The sequence below is a fragment of the Halichoerus grypus genome, chromosome 7 (genome assembly GCF_964656455.1).
Source record: "Halichoerus grypus chromosome 7, mHalGry1.hap1.1, whole genome shotgun sequence".
Classification (NCBI taxonomy): domain Eukaryota; kingdom Metazoa; phylum Chordata; class Mammalia; order Carnivora; family Phocidae; genus Halichoerus; species Halichoerus grypus.
The window spans coordinates 5,489,544-5,508,109 of NC_135718.1; the positions used below are offsets into that span (position 1 = coordinate 5,489,544).

Genomic DNA, 18,566 nt, shown 5'->3' on the forward strand with positions numbered 1-18,566 from the left:
TGCCGCAGAGGAATAGAACTCAAATTTAGTTAATTTTTAAGTAATTAAAATGTAAATGTAAAAAAATGATACTTGCTTATTGGAAACATTAGTATGGAAGACTGGAACAACTTGAGTATGGGAATTTACTTTTCAGGGGAAAATTTTATGAAATGTTCAAAACACAGATTAAGTATCTGTGATGAAAATTTAGCATCCAAATTGAGATGCGTTATTGGTGTCAAAAACACACTGGATTTCAGAGACTCAGTTTGGAAATAAACGAATGGAAACCAGGTCATTAGTAATATTTAGATTGAAGTCATGTTGAGATGGTATTTTAGATAAATCATTAAAATTAATTTCAGCAATTGCATTGTACTTTTTTTTTAATGCAGCCTCTAGAAAATTATAAATTGCATTTGTGCCTCACACTGTATTTTGTTGGACAGCCTGGTCTCAGAGTATGCTAGGAAGCAGATGTTAAAGACCTCCTGTGTGATTTCTCATTTTAATGAACTGGTGTTCATTAAACACTGAAAAGAGAATGAAGGCCACCGCAGATCTCTCCTATCAGATCTCTTTTCACATGGATGTGACCACAGGGCTTGGGAGCGCCGGATAGTTGGAGTCGAACCAGAGACAGAACCCACAGGGAAGCAGAACTAGCTAGCACAGTTCTGATTTTCCCTGCCGGACGAGGGAAATGCAGGCAGCCCAGTGGACAATGACTCCACACAAATCAGCTGTGGGGATCGGAGGTCCCAGCCACCCTCCACAACCCCCTCTCCCAGTGTGATCCACTATGATTACAGACAGCAATAAATCGACATCTGTTCATCCTCAGCTGTGCGGGCTGAAGCCATGATGATTAATGCTCTGGTAATGGGCACAAAGTAAAAAATATTAATCTTTATAAAAGGTATTCAACAGGCATCATCAGCTTATAAATGTCCAAGTAGAATATCCATCTATAACCCCATTATGGCTCTACATGAAAGCAAGATGCAAATACGAGAATGAATTTGTCCATTTAAAACATTCGTATTATGAACACTGAGTCATGTGCTGCTTAATTTTTAGTTTGGTCACATTAAACAAATGATCCATAAAGTGCATTTAATAACCTTGAGCCTGTTACACAGAACTGAGATCCAGATTAACACTTTTAATGAGAATTAAACAGAAGGAGCTATATAAATGGGGGATGCTTGTTACTCATTTGTTATAGACACTCATCTTATTTTTCAACTATCTAAGAACTCTGTACCCACATGATTCAATTTGTTCAAATGATTTTCTCCCTCAAGTCTTCAAACAACAGAAAAATGGGAGTCAGCAATGGAAGGGATCACAGGAGCCATCTACTTATGTCCAGATTGACAGATGGGGGTACTAGGAGCCACAGAGAAAGGACGTGCAGGGATTGCGCCACTAAGCAGCCGAGCCAGAATTAGGTGCCTGATCCCAAAGCCACAGCTCCTTAGAATAAATGATACATGCATGTACCCACATGTAGTTCAGGAATCTTTACATGTCAAATGCAGATTACATTTTTCCAAGTATTATTTTAATGTATCATGTCATAATCATTGGTAGTACCAGGAGAATCAATTCAAATTGAGCAACCCTATGTATGTCATTTTTCCTTTTTTGATTTCCTTTTTCATTTCTTTTTCCATTTTTCCTCCTTGTCTGTGAAATCAAGTAAATACAACTGCCCTGCACCATATTTCTATTCCTATCATCTGGTAACACCTTCATAAATATTTTGGTCAAAAGCTCCTCAGTGCCACTTGGCTGAGTGCTGAAATTATCAGAAATAAGATAATCTGCATGTCAGCTTTGAGGTATCCAATGTCATGGAATTTTAATTGACAGGATGACATTAAAAGAATCCGTGGGGTGCCTGGGTGGCACAGTCGGTTGAGCGTCTGACTCTTGGTTTCTGCTCAGGTCATGATCTCAGGGTCATGAGATCAAGCCCCATGGCAGGCTCCACGCTCATGGAGTCTGCTTGAGATTCTCTACCACTCCCTCTGCCCCTCCTGCTCATGTTGTCTCTCTCTCTTTCTCTGTCTCTCTCACTGAAGTAAATAAAATCTTTAAAAAAAAAAAGAATCTTGGAAATTGGAAGGAGAACATGGTAGCACATAGATTGTATAGCAATGGGAAAAGAAGCTGATCAAAGATATCTTCTGGATGAAGCCACTGGACCTAGTGTGTCATCTTTTTGGAGGAAGGAATGGGACAGCAGATTATTTTGTATCCCTCGGTTTTGAGAAGTTTAATAATAGCAGTTAAACATTCATTTGTATTGTAGTAATAAATAATTTTTCAGAAGAAAGAAATGAACGAACAACCAGCAGAGAAAAATCACAGATGAGTCCCATTTACAAGTAGATGAAAAAACTAGATGAAAAAATTAGAGTCAAGTAAAATCCTGGGGAAGATTATGTGGGAAGTGCCAGTCAGGCCAGGAATCTAGTCCGTAGGTAGATGGAAGTGCATTAAGGAGGTGGCTTGGTAAGTTCAGAAGGAATTCTACAGGTCTGCCAGTCCTTAGGCAGAATCTTACCATGTAGAGGATGAGAAAACAAAGAGACAATATACAGAGCTGGGGTGTGGTGTGCATTATTTTAACCAGGAGAGTGAAGGTAGCCAAGAACATAGGTCTTGGTCAATGTACTCCAGCACACACACAGTGTTCTGTTACTACGCACATTTGTTCAGATCACTTTCTGCCATCTGTCACTCTATATATTCCTAAAAACTCTCTAGATCATTCTAGCCTTCCTTACATAAAAATGTACAGGACCATACTGAAATCTGAGGACTGCTGCTTCAAGGACCACTATGCTCTGTCAAACTTGTATCTTACTCACTTTATGGAAAAGACGAGAGTTGCTTAGCATCATAGCCACATTTGTTGCACCTAAGTGGAGCTTCTGAACTTTGTACTGATTAAAATTTTCATAAATGTTTTCTCATGGTGGTAGATTCTTTGTAAATAAATTGGATTCCAAGACTGAGTTGACCAGCTAAGATTAAAAAAAAAAACCAAACCCACAAACAGCAACAACAACAAAAAGCCCACAAACTCCTGTTTGCCCTGACAATGAAATGTATATGTTAAAAACAGTGTCAAAACCCTATAGTCCAATCCACTCCATCTTGAGGGATGGTCTGTGCACTCAGGGATGGGTTTACGCAACAGAAAAAGAATGGGGTCTTCAAGGAGAACCTGGGAGATGACAGACAGACCTGGGGCTCCCCCCAGCTGTCCCAAGCAAGTTACTGTAGGTAACCTATCATGCGGGTACAGAACTAATCTCATATGGCTTGGAAGGAATCATGAACTGGGGAGACTCAGAGACTTGCCGCCCTGATGCCCTGTGTGAGCATAAACAGATACAGGACAATAGAGGCAGCCTCTTCTAAGGTTGCTCTTCTTGCTCCCAACATCAAGCAACAGGGATAGGAGCCCACCCAGAGGTGCGTACAGAACCAGGGATCAACAGACTATGATAAAGGTCAGACCAAATACAAGCTGAGGAACTACCCGTTTGATCACAGATATGAGTCCCAACACACACAAAAAAAAAAGAAGAAAAAAGTAGGACAACTCCATGAGCACAACACTGCAATTTTGCTTATTTATTTTTGCACAGTTTTACATTTATTTATATGTTTGTTTATTCATATATTTGTATTTTATCTTGTTCCATATGGCATTTGAAGTGAGTTCTGTATTCAGAATGTATTATTCATATAGTGGATGTGAAATAGTTTAAGAACAGAGTGGGTGATGGATTTCTAACAAGGCAACTCCTTAATCAGCACCACAGTGGTGGACAGCTCCCTGCTTGGGATTTTTGCTTACAAATTAGTAGGACTTGTTGCTTAACTCCTGGGCCCTTACCTGTAAATTAAGAGAATTACTTTTTCCAATTATACATTTTTAAGCTGATGGCTCTGAAACCTCTCAGAGGAATCAAACTTGCTAACCAATAGTCCTGAGCACATGGTAGGTGCTCAACAAATTATAATGGAATGGAAATGGATATAATTAAGAAAATGAAATTGAGTTCACCCTCCTAGACTCAATAAGCCCTTTCTAAAAGGCTGCACTGTTTTAACAGATAGTCTTTTCAAACACTCATATAATGAATGATATAGAGTGATATATAGAATGAGGCATGAAAAAGGTACAGTACTTTACAGATAAAGATTAAAATTGTCTCAAAAATAGAAGAGGAGAAAATGATTTCACATTCCACCATTATTTCAAGAACTGGTCTTTGGGGTTCAAAGCTAGTAACATTCCATAGAAGTCATCAGCACGACTAACTAATTAAAGTATCCCAGAATGCTATACATGTGCAACGTTACATGACTGTGTCACATGACGGCCCCAACCCCAATTTTTCTTTCTGTACAATATCCCTCAAGTTAACAAAACTACTGCAGAGTAGCTCTGGGTTTAAGATCCCCTCAATCAAGAGAAATATCTCTCCATTTTTCACAGTGGAGAAGCTCAAGAGATTTTATTTAGATTTGTTTATGGATCGAAGCATTAAGAAGGTATATTTTATTATAAATCTGTATTAAACATGTAGCTATTCTTTCTACAATTTAAAGCAGAAGAAGTTGATTGATAGAGTGATTTTAAGAAATAAAAATTTTATATCTGGGATTAATCACAACAAAAATAGTCTGGAAATCTGACTTCAATATTTCCTAATAGCTAGCCCCATTGGTCTCTGAGCCTTTGCCCTCAGATTTCAAAGGGCTGCCGTAACTAATGTTTCTACCATTAAAAAGGAGAGTTTCACTCTGCTTGATAACTGGAAGAATCATTCACCTTGAAAATAAGCATGAGGAAAATAATTTAAGCTCTCTAGGCCTACATTTTGAAGAAGCTCTGTATTGTTCAAAAATGGAACACAAATAAGTTTTATGAGGCTGACGAACACGGTCTAAAAGGAGCCTGTTTGCTACACTGAAAGAAAAAGCCATGGGAATGGCCAGAAAATGAGGGGATGGCACACTTCCCATTCCTACTCACTGCTAGATTCCAACCATCAGGGGAAAAAAACAAACCCAAAAATGAAAAACAAACAAAGGGGTGCCAATGAATAGCGAGCTTAAAACAACGTAATCCACCAAGAGTATTAAACTCCTGTCAAGACTATAAAGGGATTATCGTGCCACTAAGTCTTCACATCTTTACTCTTCAAATCTTATCCTACCTTGCAAAACCCAAAAAATTTAAGACACAATGGTTAAGTACCTAATAAGCTCTAAAGAAAGTCTTTCGGTTGGTTTGGTCACTTTCAATATGGGAATATGGAAAGGTCAGTTCCTGAAAGACAAAGATGATACAGCGTTAACTGGCATGAGTTCTCCCAAAGGTCTCCGGTTCAGAGCCACAGTGGAAAGGAGCCCATGTGGGTGAGAGCGTGTGTTCCAGAAGCTCTCTCGGCTTAACTCAGAGGCATCTTGCAAGTATGTCCAATGCTCTTGACTAATTTGAAAGTTAATGCTATCTCAGGTTGATTCCTTTTTTCCCCAATTGCTATAACATTAACGTAAAACATTTTTGTGGGCATAAATCCTAAACCTTGGTGTCCCAGTGTTTATTTTAATTTAATTACTCTGAAACTTTTCATTTCTATAATAGGATTTAAGCTTTAATTTTCACAGCTTTTGTCAGATATGTGGGCAACACTATAATCACAGGGGAACAAAGCTACAAATGCACAAATTATGAAGCTCTGACCTTTCTGTCTCTTTGTATCTTGCTTTGAAAATCTGCTCACTCCACACCACAGATTATATGCAAGAGTCATCTTTTTGTGAAGCACATAATCTATTTAACCAGCTTTCAAGTAGTCAAGTCACATCGCGAGACAACGCTTGGAAGCCATTACCGCCCATTCATTGGCTCTCGTGCACAGCATGCTAAGGAGTCGGACGCCCTTCGCCTCCGCTCAGGAGCAGGAACATCCAAGGTGGAGTGCAGACGCCAGCCTGGGGACCAGCCCCTTTGCACATCCTCCCTTTCCCGAAACAAAGTCATTCGCTCTTTAAATACCACCATACTTGTGAAAAGCCATCCTAAATGACATGCTGTGGTGGCTAGGATTTGCTTCAAAATATCTGGGGGAGGAGCACAGAGATAAAAACAAGACCAACCAGGACTTGATACGTCTGGAAGCCCAGTGAGGAGGCCGCAGGCATGTTACATTCTTCTTTCCATTTTTCTCTCTGATTAAAACTTTCCATAATTTTAACAAAATCTATCTTGAATCCAGAGGTAGAGCTGAACTGTCCCCCTCCCCCACCTCACATTTCCACAAAACTGAGAAAGAACCAAATCAGGAGCAAAAAGATGATCTTGATTTTACAAAACTTCTCATGGATGACCCTCCACAGCTTAAGTCCCTCAGGAGTCTTTGTTTTCCATCTCTCCTTATGTTATTCCTCCTCAAAGACAACTCCTTCCTCCTCCATGATCGATCCATTCAGAGCCAAGAGTACGAGAGACAGCCAGCTTCCCTGTGCAAACACACAACCTCTCCTCCCCTAAATCAAATGCACTACATATGTATTCAACAGATCACCCTTCCTTCTCTGTGCTGCTCCCTGAGAAGAAGTGCTGGATGTGGACATCCAAGTCCATTTTTGTTCATGCAAAGATACGCCCTGCGGACGTCCCTGACGCCAAGCACTGTCCTAGGAGCCAGCGATCAAGCAGCTACAATGTGAACAAGAAGGCCATGCTCAGGGATCTCTCATGCGAGGGAGAGACCAGAGATAAAAAGCAAGCCAAAAAGAAAAACTATGCCATGATTTCAGTTGGTGGGGAGTGGCAGGAGCAGGCTTGGGGTGGAGTGGCTGGGGGTGTTCTGTGCAGAGTGATCAGAGCACCTCTCGGAGGAAGCTCCCTATAACCCTTTTCTTTATTTGATCCAGGTCTATTGACTTTTAGCTCGTATTTGACATGATAATTACCCTCCCCGATGAGGGTGAAATCTTAATTGCCATCTTTTACTGAATCCCCCACAAAAATGAGAGACATAGCTAAAGCTGATTGACTGTGCCCTAAATGCGAGATGCAAATCACAGCACTATACATACATTCATCTTCAAAATGTAGGATATAGGCAACAAGAACAGGGCAGGTGAGGAAGCTGAAGCCAGGAGGGTAACTTGTCGAAGGTCAGTGAGTTAGCAGGTCCTAGAGGCAGGATTTGAAGCCAGGCAGTGTGATCATAAAGCCCATGCACTCAGTCCTGTTGTGTACCCCCCGCCCTCATCACAGAGAGGCCTTCAGAAATACATAGTTCTTGATTAATGAGGAAGTAAAATCATTTGTAGGAGAAATGATGCAAACAAGTCATTCATTCATTTATTTATTTATTTTTACATATCAAAGTTAAAGGAGAGGGCCACGGGCTCAGGTCAAGGCTGATGGCGCTGACAGGCAACCGCGCGCTGTGAGTAGTCGAGTCTCCAGGCCCTGGCGCTGGCTTTATCAGCACACTATGGGGCAGACATCCGCCGTGGCCACCGGGCGCACCCCAGCTCCTGAAGAGCCTTCTCACACCTGGGAGAGGTCTCTCTATTACAAGCCGTGCCTCCCCCGTACAGAAGTCGGGACAAGGCCACAGCCACTCTTGCAACAACTGTAAGGCAGACTATGTTCCAGGTTCTGCCGGGAGCCCTGATGCAACTGGAAACAAGCCGTGGGCGGGACAGCTCTGTGCAGAGCTCCCATTTCCTTCGACCAGGGTGGCGGCTGCAGAAGAAGCAGGAGTTGCAAGGCCCTGATCCAGAAGGAGCACAGCGGCTGGGACACCTGTTCGTGGACAGTGACAGTGAGAGCAGCTAAGGTGTCCACACCCACTGGGGTCAAATGACCCTCTCTGCCAAAACACACATCTCCTGCCATAGCCTAGCAAACTCAGCTGGATCATCCATCCTCCGTTTCTGTGTCCTTCAGAGGACAGAGAAGCAGCAGTTGGGAAAACAAGGCTGAAACAACAGGGCACGGCAAGCCTCAGCTTACTGGGACCCGCACCTGGCAAAGGAAGGCCTCTCTGCAGAACAGCAATCCCAGTGTCAGTGTTCCCAGCCAGCCTTGTTGCACACACATCAGCCTGGCTCTCCCACTGAAGGGACACACCTCCAACTATAGAATGTATTCGATATTGGGGGGAGGAGGAAAGCAACGTTTTAGAGCAAAGCAACTAAGTCAGTCCCTTCTATGAGTAAGGCAACACACATGCCGGTGAGCAAAGACAGGGCCTGGAGCCCCCACTGGGGAACCTGGAGGAGCCACGTGGTCATGCACCTGGACCACATCCTCGAGAGAACGTTTACTACGGGCTAGCAGCTTCGGTGGCTTAGGCAGCTAACTCTGGTTATATCTGGTTCTAGAACTCTGGACACGTGGGGTGGTAGGCTGACTGGCTCCACTGGGATCAGGAAGAGCACAAGGACCAGGACCATTGTTACAAATTAAGAAGAACTGGAACAAAGCAGGAAAATCAGGGCCATCACATCTTATCAGAAAATACTGTGGCTTCAATGATTTATACCAAATGTGGCAGAGAATACTTTACAAAAGTAATGACATCTTTGTGAGAACAGACCAACCAGAAGACTTCCACTGATTCATCTTTCCTGACAAGGAGAGAAGATGGCTGTAGGCCGCCTTGAAGAAGCAGGGAGCCTGCAGATGAGAAAAATCAGGGTTGTCTTCGGGATCCCTTCCCAGAAAGATTCTTAACACTTAAAGCCTGCAGGCAGGCAGGGGGGCGGGCGTGGGGCTTTTTCACATTGGACATTGGACAATGTATTCTAAAACACTTCCGGATCACCCGTATGCATCTGGAAGTGAGTCTGGGCTGCGAGTGGTGGCTTAAGACAAGGCTACTGACTGGGCAGCTGGGGGGCTGCTTCTAAGACATGAGGCTTCAGGTGAACAGTGGCTCTCAGAGCTCCCGCTCAGTCTCGATTCACATATTTCACACAACCTGACAATCACCAAATACCACAGCTGACAAAATTACCAAAAATAAATAGAAAGAGTCCCTTCCAGCTTTCTACTAGCTAAGGAAATAAAGATAAGTTTCACTAGAAGAAAACATTCCCTTGAAATGTATTCTTAAAAGAAGTTCTATTTTAAATATTCTTTTTTTTAAGATTTTTTTAAGATGAGGAAGTAAAATCATTTTTTAAGATTTTATTTATTTATTTTTTTGACAGAGAGAGACAGTGAGAGAGGGAACACAAGCAGGAGGAGTGGGAGAAAGAGAAGCAGGCTTCCCGCTGAGCAGGGAGCCCGATGTGGGACTCGATCCCAGGACCCTGGGATCATGACCTGAGCCGAAGGCAGACGCTTAACAACTGAGCCACCCAGGTGCCCCTATTTTAAATATTCTTAATTGAACCATTTATGTTTTAGGTCCTTATTCGAAGACAGCGAAGTGATATGTGGCACAAAGTTTTGCAACAGAAATTATGCAATACAGGGAAGAAGGACTTCCCTATATCAACAGTCAGTAAAAGTATAATCAATCCATTGACAATTGTTATTAATTGATAATTGTTCATTCAGTGAAGTGGTTTGTGGTGGTGGTAGTGGTGGTGGTGGTGGTGGTGTGTGTCTTGGGGTTGGATGGTTAGAAGAAGGGACATCAATAACCTACCTAATATAATCCAAATAGAAAACTTTCAGGGGATTTTACTTGTTCTGGTATAAAATGTCATCAATATGGAAAGAAACAATGAAGCAGAAGTCCCCACGCATCACCCCCATCATCACGCCCTCTTGAACCCCATAGTTTCACCAAACTTTAGAAGACACCTGGAGAATGAATAATTCAAGACCCAGCCCTCCAACGAGACCTTAAAGTATGGACAGTCGGGACTGGTAGCTTAAAGAGATTTATGTGCTTTTGAATCCCAACCTATGGCAATGGAGCTGACTTTCATTTATGCAAGTGAGCAATGGGCTTGTGGCCCAGACACAGAGGTTTGGAGGGGATGCAGAAACCCACTCACTTCTTGGTTTGCTGGTTTCTCTCAAAAAGAAACACTCCCACTCAAATGAAGTCTTAACATTTTTGCTTAACAGAAGCCTTAGCAGTAAGCGTAAACTCCAGTGCAGTGATAAAGTTCAATCAAGAAATCAGGTTAAAACCAGCAGGAAAGCACAGGGTACAGGAGCCCAGAAGATACAAAAGACTAATCTAGACATACACTGAGTTCTCGGCGCAGCCAGGAGCTCAACAGGAAACCCCCGGCCAGGCTGCTCCATCCCTGAAACACCACACACGGGGACAAAAGAAAACGAATGCAATAGCCAAATATCTGGACACAAACAGAAGAGTAGAAATCTGTGCCTCTCAGTCAGAATGTCACTCAATGGTCCCCACATCTGCCTCTACTAAATGAGAAAGGTTGTGGAATTATGCAAAGGTTTTAAGCTTTCAATAAAACTGCTTGACAAGTGTAAAATATTAATTCAATCTGTCCAAATAGAAAGAAAATGATTAATAAAAAGGGTAGGGAGATAACGTGGGGAAATAGAAGGTGTTCCTCAGGATAAATGAGTTGAGGAATCATTAAAATTCTTATTACTTTGAGCAGGGTTTGAGGAAACCCTGTCAAAGAATGCAAAATTGAGGAAAGACAACCATTATTTCTAAATTTAAAGAAAACTTGACATTTTTCTTTGCAATCATCTGAATGGAAGCAGGTGATTGCCTCCCCAGGATAGACAATCACACATCTTAAAGGCTACAATGTAAGCTGATTATTTTAGGGCTCTGGTGTACACCTAAATTACAAACTACAAGGTTTTCCCCTTCATCTTTCAATGATCTATTACTCCACTGTGTGTCAATTACCATTCTTCTTGTAGGGGCTAAATCTTCCTGTCTTGTAATGGAGCTGTTTTAATTGGTTGCAACCTCCACTCCTGTTGGCATGGAGGAGAGAATTCAGAAGGGACAAGGCCTTTAGACAATGAATGATATGACAATTTCATGATTCTCAGGGTTCGACTCACCGTGGTGTGTGAAGAGGTCACTGTGAATGATTTCAATCAAGCAATACAGCTTCTGAATGGTCAGCAAACCCATGGGAACATTTAGGATGAAATCAGTAAACATTTTGCTATAATGAAAAACACAAGTGAAAAGAGTTTAGGGATATACAGCAAAATGACCCACTGTGTTCAAGACGGTACCAAGATGCAAGGTTATTAAATGGTGATTAAGCTCTACCAGAACGTTGGAGATTGCCCATTATCCAATATGGACCAACATCTCATCCAACAAAATGATGCTTTAAAATGTTATTTTTCACTTCATACCCACTCAAAGGGCTATAATCCAAGAGAGACAACAACAAGTGTTGGCTAGGATATGAAGAAACTGAGGTTTGCTGTGGTTTTGTTAATATTATTAATATTATCTTAAGTGACAACTCCTGACCATTCTGCCTGAGGCTTGCAGTCCGTCAGTTAGGAGCGCATGAAGAGCGGTTGTGCATGCTGAGGGGCAGGGGAGGGGAGTGCACAGTAAATCTCCAGTGTCAGATATTTTAGGTGCTGAAGACAAAACAAAAACCCAACCACCACATTGTGAAATTCAACCTCAAAAGAATACAAAATGCCAAATTTGTATGATCTACCCATTGGCCTACAAGCAATCCTCTAAAGAAAATATTGTGTTGACAGATGATATCTTTTCCATATAAAGTCACAATTAGGGAAGTGTCATAGACACCACAACCAGCATGTGTTTGTTCTAGAATGATCCAGGGCACTGATGTCTGCCAGCATGAGACTGAGCCTCGAGCCTCTCATAAGCTCCCTGCAGGGAAAGGAGGCAGAGTGAAAGACGTGGGAAGCCTGCCCCTCAGGTGCTTCCTTACCTGAGCTCTTTGGGATCGAACACCAACTTCACATCGTTGACAATAGTTGGCAAGTACTTCAACGCTGCCCCCTGCAAACCAAGAGCAAAGAATGCTGAGCCTATTACAGTCTGGCAAATGTCAATACAAATCTGTAATTACAAGGAAGAACCACAGACATAGCAAGAAGGGAAAGATCAGTTTCTAGATGAGACGATGAGATTACCAAACACAACAAAAATAGAGCAAAGAAAAAAACCTCTGATCCACAAACAATGGTGATTTGTTACCTGGTTATCTTGACACATAATAATTCAACAGAGGCCAACAGTTATTGCCTGTTGACTAAATGTCTATACTGTGCTAAGCTTTTGTGTGATTTTCTCCTTAACCCTAATGAAGCTATGGCGGATGAAGATCTGTGTCTTCACAGATTCCCTACCATTCAAATCCCTAATTCCCTACCTTTCAAATCACTGCAGTTCCTTCACATTCAACATCTAAAATGATTGTCTTTGTTCCACTCCAAAACTGTTTTCTGTATGTCCTTGCATCCCTTAATTAGGAATCCATGTTTTTTCTCTAGTAACTTTATCTCTTATGTTCATATCTTGTATCATCCAGAAAATCCAGTCTCAAAAAATAAGAGTGATGGTAATCATGATGGATCCTACTACATGCTATGTGCTGCGCTAGGACCCTTGTATATTTTATCTTTCATTCCAACAGACGTCTGACAGGGAGCTGGCTGTTGGACAGCAAGGAACCTGCCAATGGAGAAGATAATTCCTCTGCCCCTGATCACACCGTGAGAACTGAACAAAGACAGAATCAAAACTCAGTTTAGTGGGCTGCCTGAGCCCCAGCTACACCCTGATGGGAAAAGTTCGTGGATTTTCAAGTGTTCTGACCATGGTGGGCCCCCCTCTAGAATCTGTGACTCTATGTAACTCCTTGTACCAGGCTGGGCTCCACCTCCCAGAATGAAATGGGGGAAATAATGCTCATGCCAAGGACATCCAGAGGTTGTATTAAAGTTCAAAATCAAGCTGAAAAGAAAACACGATAACACTTTGAACACTGGAAAATACTACACTTACTGCATAAACAATTGTTAGCATTATTTTCTGAAAGCAAAAAAGTAGTGTTTAAAAAAATAAATCAGACGAACCATGAGAGACGATGGACTCTGAAAAACAAACTGAGGGTTCTAGAGAGGAGGGGGGTGGGAGGATGGGTTAGCCTGGTGATGGGTATTAAAGAGGGCACGTTCTGCATGGAGCACTGGGTGTTATGCACAAACAACGAATCATGGAACACTACATCTAAAACTAATAATGTAATGTATGGTGATTAACATAACAATTAAAAAATAAATAAATCAGTCAAAATGGAGTCACTTGTGCTAACCTCCATGTCAGCAAACCAAGGCTTCATACCTAAACAAACTGCAGTTTCAGCCTCTCCCAGGAACGTAAGATTAAACTACTCAATCTGGAGGGCGCCCAGGTGGCCCAGTCGGTTAAGCATCTGCCTTCAGCTCAGGTCACATGATCCCAGGGTCCTGGGATTGAGCCCCAACCATGTCAGGCTCCTTGCTCAGCAGGAAGCCTGCTTCTCCCTCTCCCTGTGCCCCTCCCCCTGCTTTTGTGCTCTCTCTCAAATAAATAAATATCTTAAAAAAAAAAAAAACTAGTCAATCTGGAACTTTCTGGTCAGTACTACTGAGGTAATCCACCTGACAACCCCTTCCATCCCTCGAAGAAGGAAAAGGTAGCCTGCTCTTTCCTTGTCCCTGTCTCCTTCTGCCTATAAAAGTCTCATTTTGTCCAGCTCTTCAGAGCTCCTTTCTACTTGCTAGATGGGATACTGTCCAATTCGTAAATCATTGAATAAGGCCAATTATATCTTCAAATTTACTCAGTTGAATTTTGTTTTTTGACAGCAAAAGCCCACTTTAACATAATACCCTAAATATATATGGTCAACTGTTTGCAACAAAGGAACACAGGCCCCTCCCCCACCCCACCAAGTGAAACTGGTTCCATACCTCACACCCTATACAAAAATTAACTTTAAGTGGATCATACATCTTAAACATAAAACTTAAAACTACACAACTTCTAGAAGACACTTGTGATGGGCTAAGCAGCGATTTCTTAGGTAGGATACCAAAAGCACAATTTGTAAAAGAAAAAAATAAACTGTAGTTCATCAAAATAAAAACTTCTGCTCTTTAAAACACACTGCAAAGATAATAAAAGATGAGTCACACACTAAGAGAAAGTAATTGCAAACACGTATCTGATCAAGATTTGTATACAGCATATCCAAAGAACACTTAAAACTCAATAATGAGAAAACAGTCTTCCCCCCAAATAGGCCAAAGATCTGAAAAGACACTTTGCCGAAGAAGATATATGGATGGCAAATAAGCCCTTGAAAAGATGCTCAGCATCATTAGTCACCAGGGAAATGCAAATTAAAACCACAGTGAAATATCACTAACACCTATTAGAATTGCAAAAAAAAAAAAGACCTGACAATCTCAAGTGCTGTTGCGTAGGCTGCTGGGCTGAATGCAAAACAAGGTCAGCAACTGCAGAAAAGCACAAGACAGTTTCTCATGAAGTCAGAAATGCACTCCCCATACAGCCCAGCGACTGTACTCCTGAGTCTTGACCCAATGAACCGCAAACCTAACGCTCCCACGAAACCCTGCATGTGCATGTTTACAGTAGTTTTATTTGTAATCATCAAAAACTAGAAACTACTCAAAAGTCCCTCAAGAGGTGAATCCATACAATGCAACACTACTCGGTAATAAAAAAAAAAAAATCAAGCTCCTGTTACACACCACATGGATGAATCTCAAATGCGCTCTGAGAAGTAAAACAAGACAAACTCAAAAGGCTACATACCATGTGATTCCATCTTCAAAACACTCTGGAAAAGGCACACCTATAGGTTGGAGGTGGAGGAGGGCTTGTCTACACTGGGGGAAGCAGGAATGCAGGGGGTGATGGCACTCTACTATATGACTCTACGCAAACAGAACCTTAATTTTCAAAATGAATAAAACTATATTTATTGCCTGCGTAGCCAGGCATGGAAAAGGCCTGAGAGAATGTTCTTGAATCTCAACACTGGTGCCTAAGAGGTAAGTGGTCGATTCCCGTTGCTTCAAATGAGTTCACGTTTCCTAATTTGTAGCTTGGGAACATTCTGTCCGTGCCTCAGGCTCTTCTAGATGCTCCACTCTATGGACACAATACATCCTCAGAAGACCATGAGAAAGGTCTGCTATCCCCTTTCACAGATGACAGAGCAGAGGCACGCAGAGAAGTCGTGTGTCCAGATTCACACGGCTGGGATCTGGAGCAAGGCTGAGCACGTCCACGGTGAGCGCGAAGCCAGCACACGACTCATCACCGCCTACCTCTGTGCCGCACTGGCTCGATGAGATGGGGCAGGAAAGCAGTGTGCTGCACTGCACAATCACCAAGGCTTGTTTTCTAGCTGTTGACCCTGTCCTTCAATGCCAGCCAGATCAAGGGATCCCAACTCCCTCCTATGAGATTCAACTTTGCAATGTATCGAGTTACTGCAGGTTTACCCCCATTTCACGAGGGCGAAGCAGACGGAGACAAACAGGACGGGCCTTTATGGGACGGCCGGGCGCCGCATTACCCAGGCAGACTGAGCGCCAGGGCAGGGCCAGGGCTCCCTAGGGCTTCCGCCCAACCAGAGGTCACAGTGATGCCCACCAAAAGGGACATGTGCCCACTGTGACCCCAAAATACTGTCTAACACAGAAGTCTGCCTAACAGACCAAGATCCTACAGCCAGTGCTACAGGTACGTGGGGTTTAGAGAGAACAGAGGTGACCACGCACCTGCCATCAAGCCCGGCTTAAGTAACCAAGGACGGAACAGAGGGAATGAAGAGAATGGGACGAGCAGGCTCCAACCTCTTGTACCTGGTGTCCATCCCCGTTCACACCCCACCTTCTTCATGGTTCTCCTCAAGACTGGGACCCCACCACTCCCCACCCATCTCACCTCCTACTTCCGAGAAGAACAAAATCCACCAGGAGAAAGAGCGGAGCCTCCAGGAGCGCCCACACATCTGTGCACCACCCAGGCTGAGAGAGGGAGCGTCCACCTCCAACGGACTGAATCCTGCTCCTGGGCTCAGCACGGACCCTCTGCCCTCTGTCGCCCCTCCTCCTTCCAGGTGACTCAGTCCTCACATCAGCTGGCTCCTTCCCTCTGCATGTGAGCTCACGCCGGTCTCTCCGGAGGAGAGCCCCAGGCGCCTCCCTCCCATCCTGCACCGGCAGTGCCCGCGCTGCGGGCTCCCGCGGTGCCCGCTGCCCAGCACACTCCCACCTCTGCCCTCCATAGCCCCTCTGCAGCCCCACCTCGTCTCCATTCCTGCCAAGGAGGCCAGTGGCCTCAGCCTAGGTGAGCCTTCCCTCACCTGCCTGGCCTTCCTCCGTGCTCACTCCTCCCCTGCTTTCTGTGCAGGGCCCCGTCCCCACCACCCCTTTGAAGGTGGGTGTCCTTGGAGTCCCATTCTAGACTTCTGTCCTTCCTCCACACAGCCCTGAGGGACCCCACCTTCCTCCTGCGCATCACACCCACACACAACGGCCACGGCGCTTCTGCGCATGGCTGTCCCACAGAAGCTGCAGACTCCACCTGCCACAGGCCAGTCCGCCACCTGACCTTCCCGGGACGCCACAGCTCAGGGCGCCGCACGGCGGAGTCCCCAGGTCACAGCCTCACCGGGATGCTCCCTCTGCTTCACAGCCGCTCCGGACCAATCACAAAGCGCGGTGGAGCCTTACCATTACGTGCCCGTGGTTCTACCACCTTCTCCACTCCTACGGTTTCTATGACCTGGTCCAGGTCCATCTGTCTCTGTCACTGCTGCCGCAGCCTCCCGTCTGACCTCCCGCCTCTACGTGGACCCCCTCAAGCTCACACCTCAGGCTGCAGCCAGAGCAGCTTTCCTGAGATCAGATGCACTTCTCACGTAGAGACTTTGATGCATCACCCAAGTCTTGGGGTACCAGCCCGACTAGCGAGCACCCTCAGACGCTCTGCCTCCACCTCCCCGGGGTCTCTGCTCAGAGGCCTCCACCTGCCTCTGACCCTCTCCAACCGGTGGAGTCCCTTCCAGCCAGCAGGGGGTGCACGAGTGTTCCCTCTCCCTGGACCACTGCTTCCCTGAACGCTACTCCCTCTGTCGCCCCAAAGCACTCAGAGTTAACCCCTGATTACTCCTCCATCTGTCGCTTAGACATCGTTTTCTTCAAGACACATGGATTCTGGTTGGGCGTCCAGAGAGACTCCTGCTCCGGGCTGGAAGAGAAAGCTGGTGTGTCTGTGTCCCCAGACCAGAGCTGCTGAGGTACGGCGGGGCTAGTCCTCCTCTCTGGGCCCCCTCAAGCCCTGCCGAGGCTCTCACACACAGCAGACACCCCATGACATCCAGACGGACAGAGCTCTATATAAAATCACCTCTTGGGCGCCTGGGTGGCTCTGTTGGTTAAGCGACTGCCTTCGGCTCAGGTCATGATCCTGGAGTCCTGGGATCGAGTCCCACATCGGGCTCCCTGCTCAGCAGGGAGTCTGCTTCTCCCTCTGACCCTCCTCCCTCTCATGCTCTCTGTCTCTCATTCTCTCTCTCGCAAATAAATAAAATCTTAAAAAAAAAAAAAAATTAAAAAAAATAAAATAAAATAAAATAAAATCACCTCTTAATTCTCAAGAGACACTCCACCTGTTTGCTTTGCGCCCACAGAAATCCCCACCCTCAGCCAAGAGAAACAACTCTATCCCCTCCAGTCTGATGAGCCGGACAGAAGAGGCAGGGACGCTGATGTCCGTGCCACCGTGGGCTCTGACTTTCCCAACCGAAAAACTAGCTCTGCCTGTTTCTAATATTGGTTATTTGTCAAGAACCTCAAGTGTTTGGGTTTCTGCTCATGCTTGCAGTAAAAGGCTTCATTTTCTCTGTGGAGTTAGGCTGCTTCACTAAATTCAGGTCTCTTTCAAGGAGAAGGAGCAGCTGCTTCGAGAGCTTTCCAAGGTGTAGAGCACAGGAAAACAGAGTGAGGGCTCCTGCACGGACGAGAGACAGTGCTGGGTGGCATCTCATCGGCAGAAAGACCCCTCCAGGACAGAAAGTCCCGGATGCAGGCAAGAGAACCCACGCCGGCGTGACGCACGGGAGGCAGCGCCATACCTGGGACACGGACACAGGTCCCAGAGCCAAGCCGTGTGCACACAAAGCCTGCCTCCGCCACTCGCTGTGGGAACCTAGGAAGACGGCACGTCCTGTGAGTGGTTCTCACTGGTAAAACGTGCTGGTTACTAGCACCGGCGTCCAGAGACTGTTGGCAGGATGGAATGACACTGCGTGCATGATACGCTCGGCATGCTCTCCCAAACACATCGCGGGCGTTCAACAGACGGTGGCCACTGCTGCCACCCGTGGTGGGGCGGGAGAACACGGGATGTGTGCGATGCTGGCATGGAAACCCTCTTGAGCGTGTACAACTCTCAAATATGACTTCACATTCGGTGGAAACTTTCATTTATAAAGTTCTATACAAAGTAGTAAATACGGAGAAGAATAATTTGCCA

General features: G+C 44.7%; 1 protein-coding gene across 6 annotated transcripts in view; it reads right to left on the minus strand.

Annotated features, from left to right (window-relative positions):
- Positions 1–18,566, minus strand: part of DOCK1 (dedicator of cytokinesis 1) — a 490,705-nt gene that overhangs the window by 307,931 nt on the left and 164,208 nt on the right. For all 6 annotated transcript variants that reach the window (XM_078076968.1, XM_078076967.1, XM_078076970.1 and 3 more), the window contains exons 24-25: positions 11,932–12,002; positions 11,063–11,169 (exon numbers count right to left, since the gene is read on the minus strand). In XM_078076968.1, coding sequence (XP_077933094.1) covers positions 11,063–11,169; positions 11,932–12,002 — 178 coding nt within the window. The remainder of the gene's footprint in view (positions 1–11,062; positions 11,170–11,931; positions 12,003–18,566) is intronic.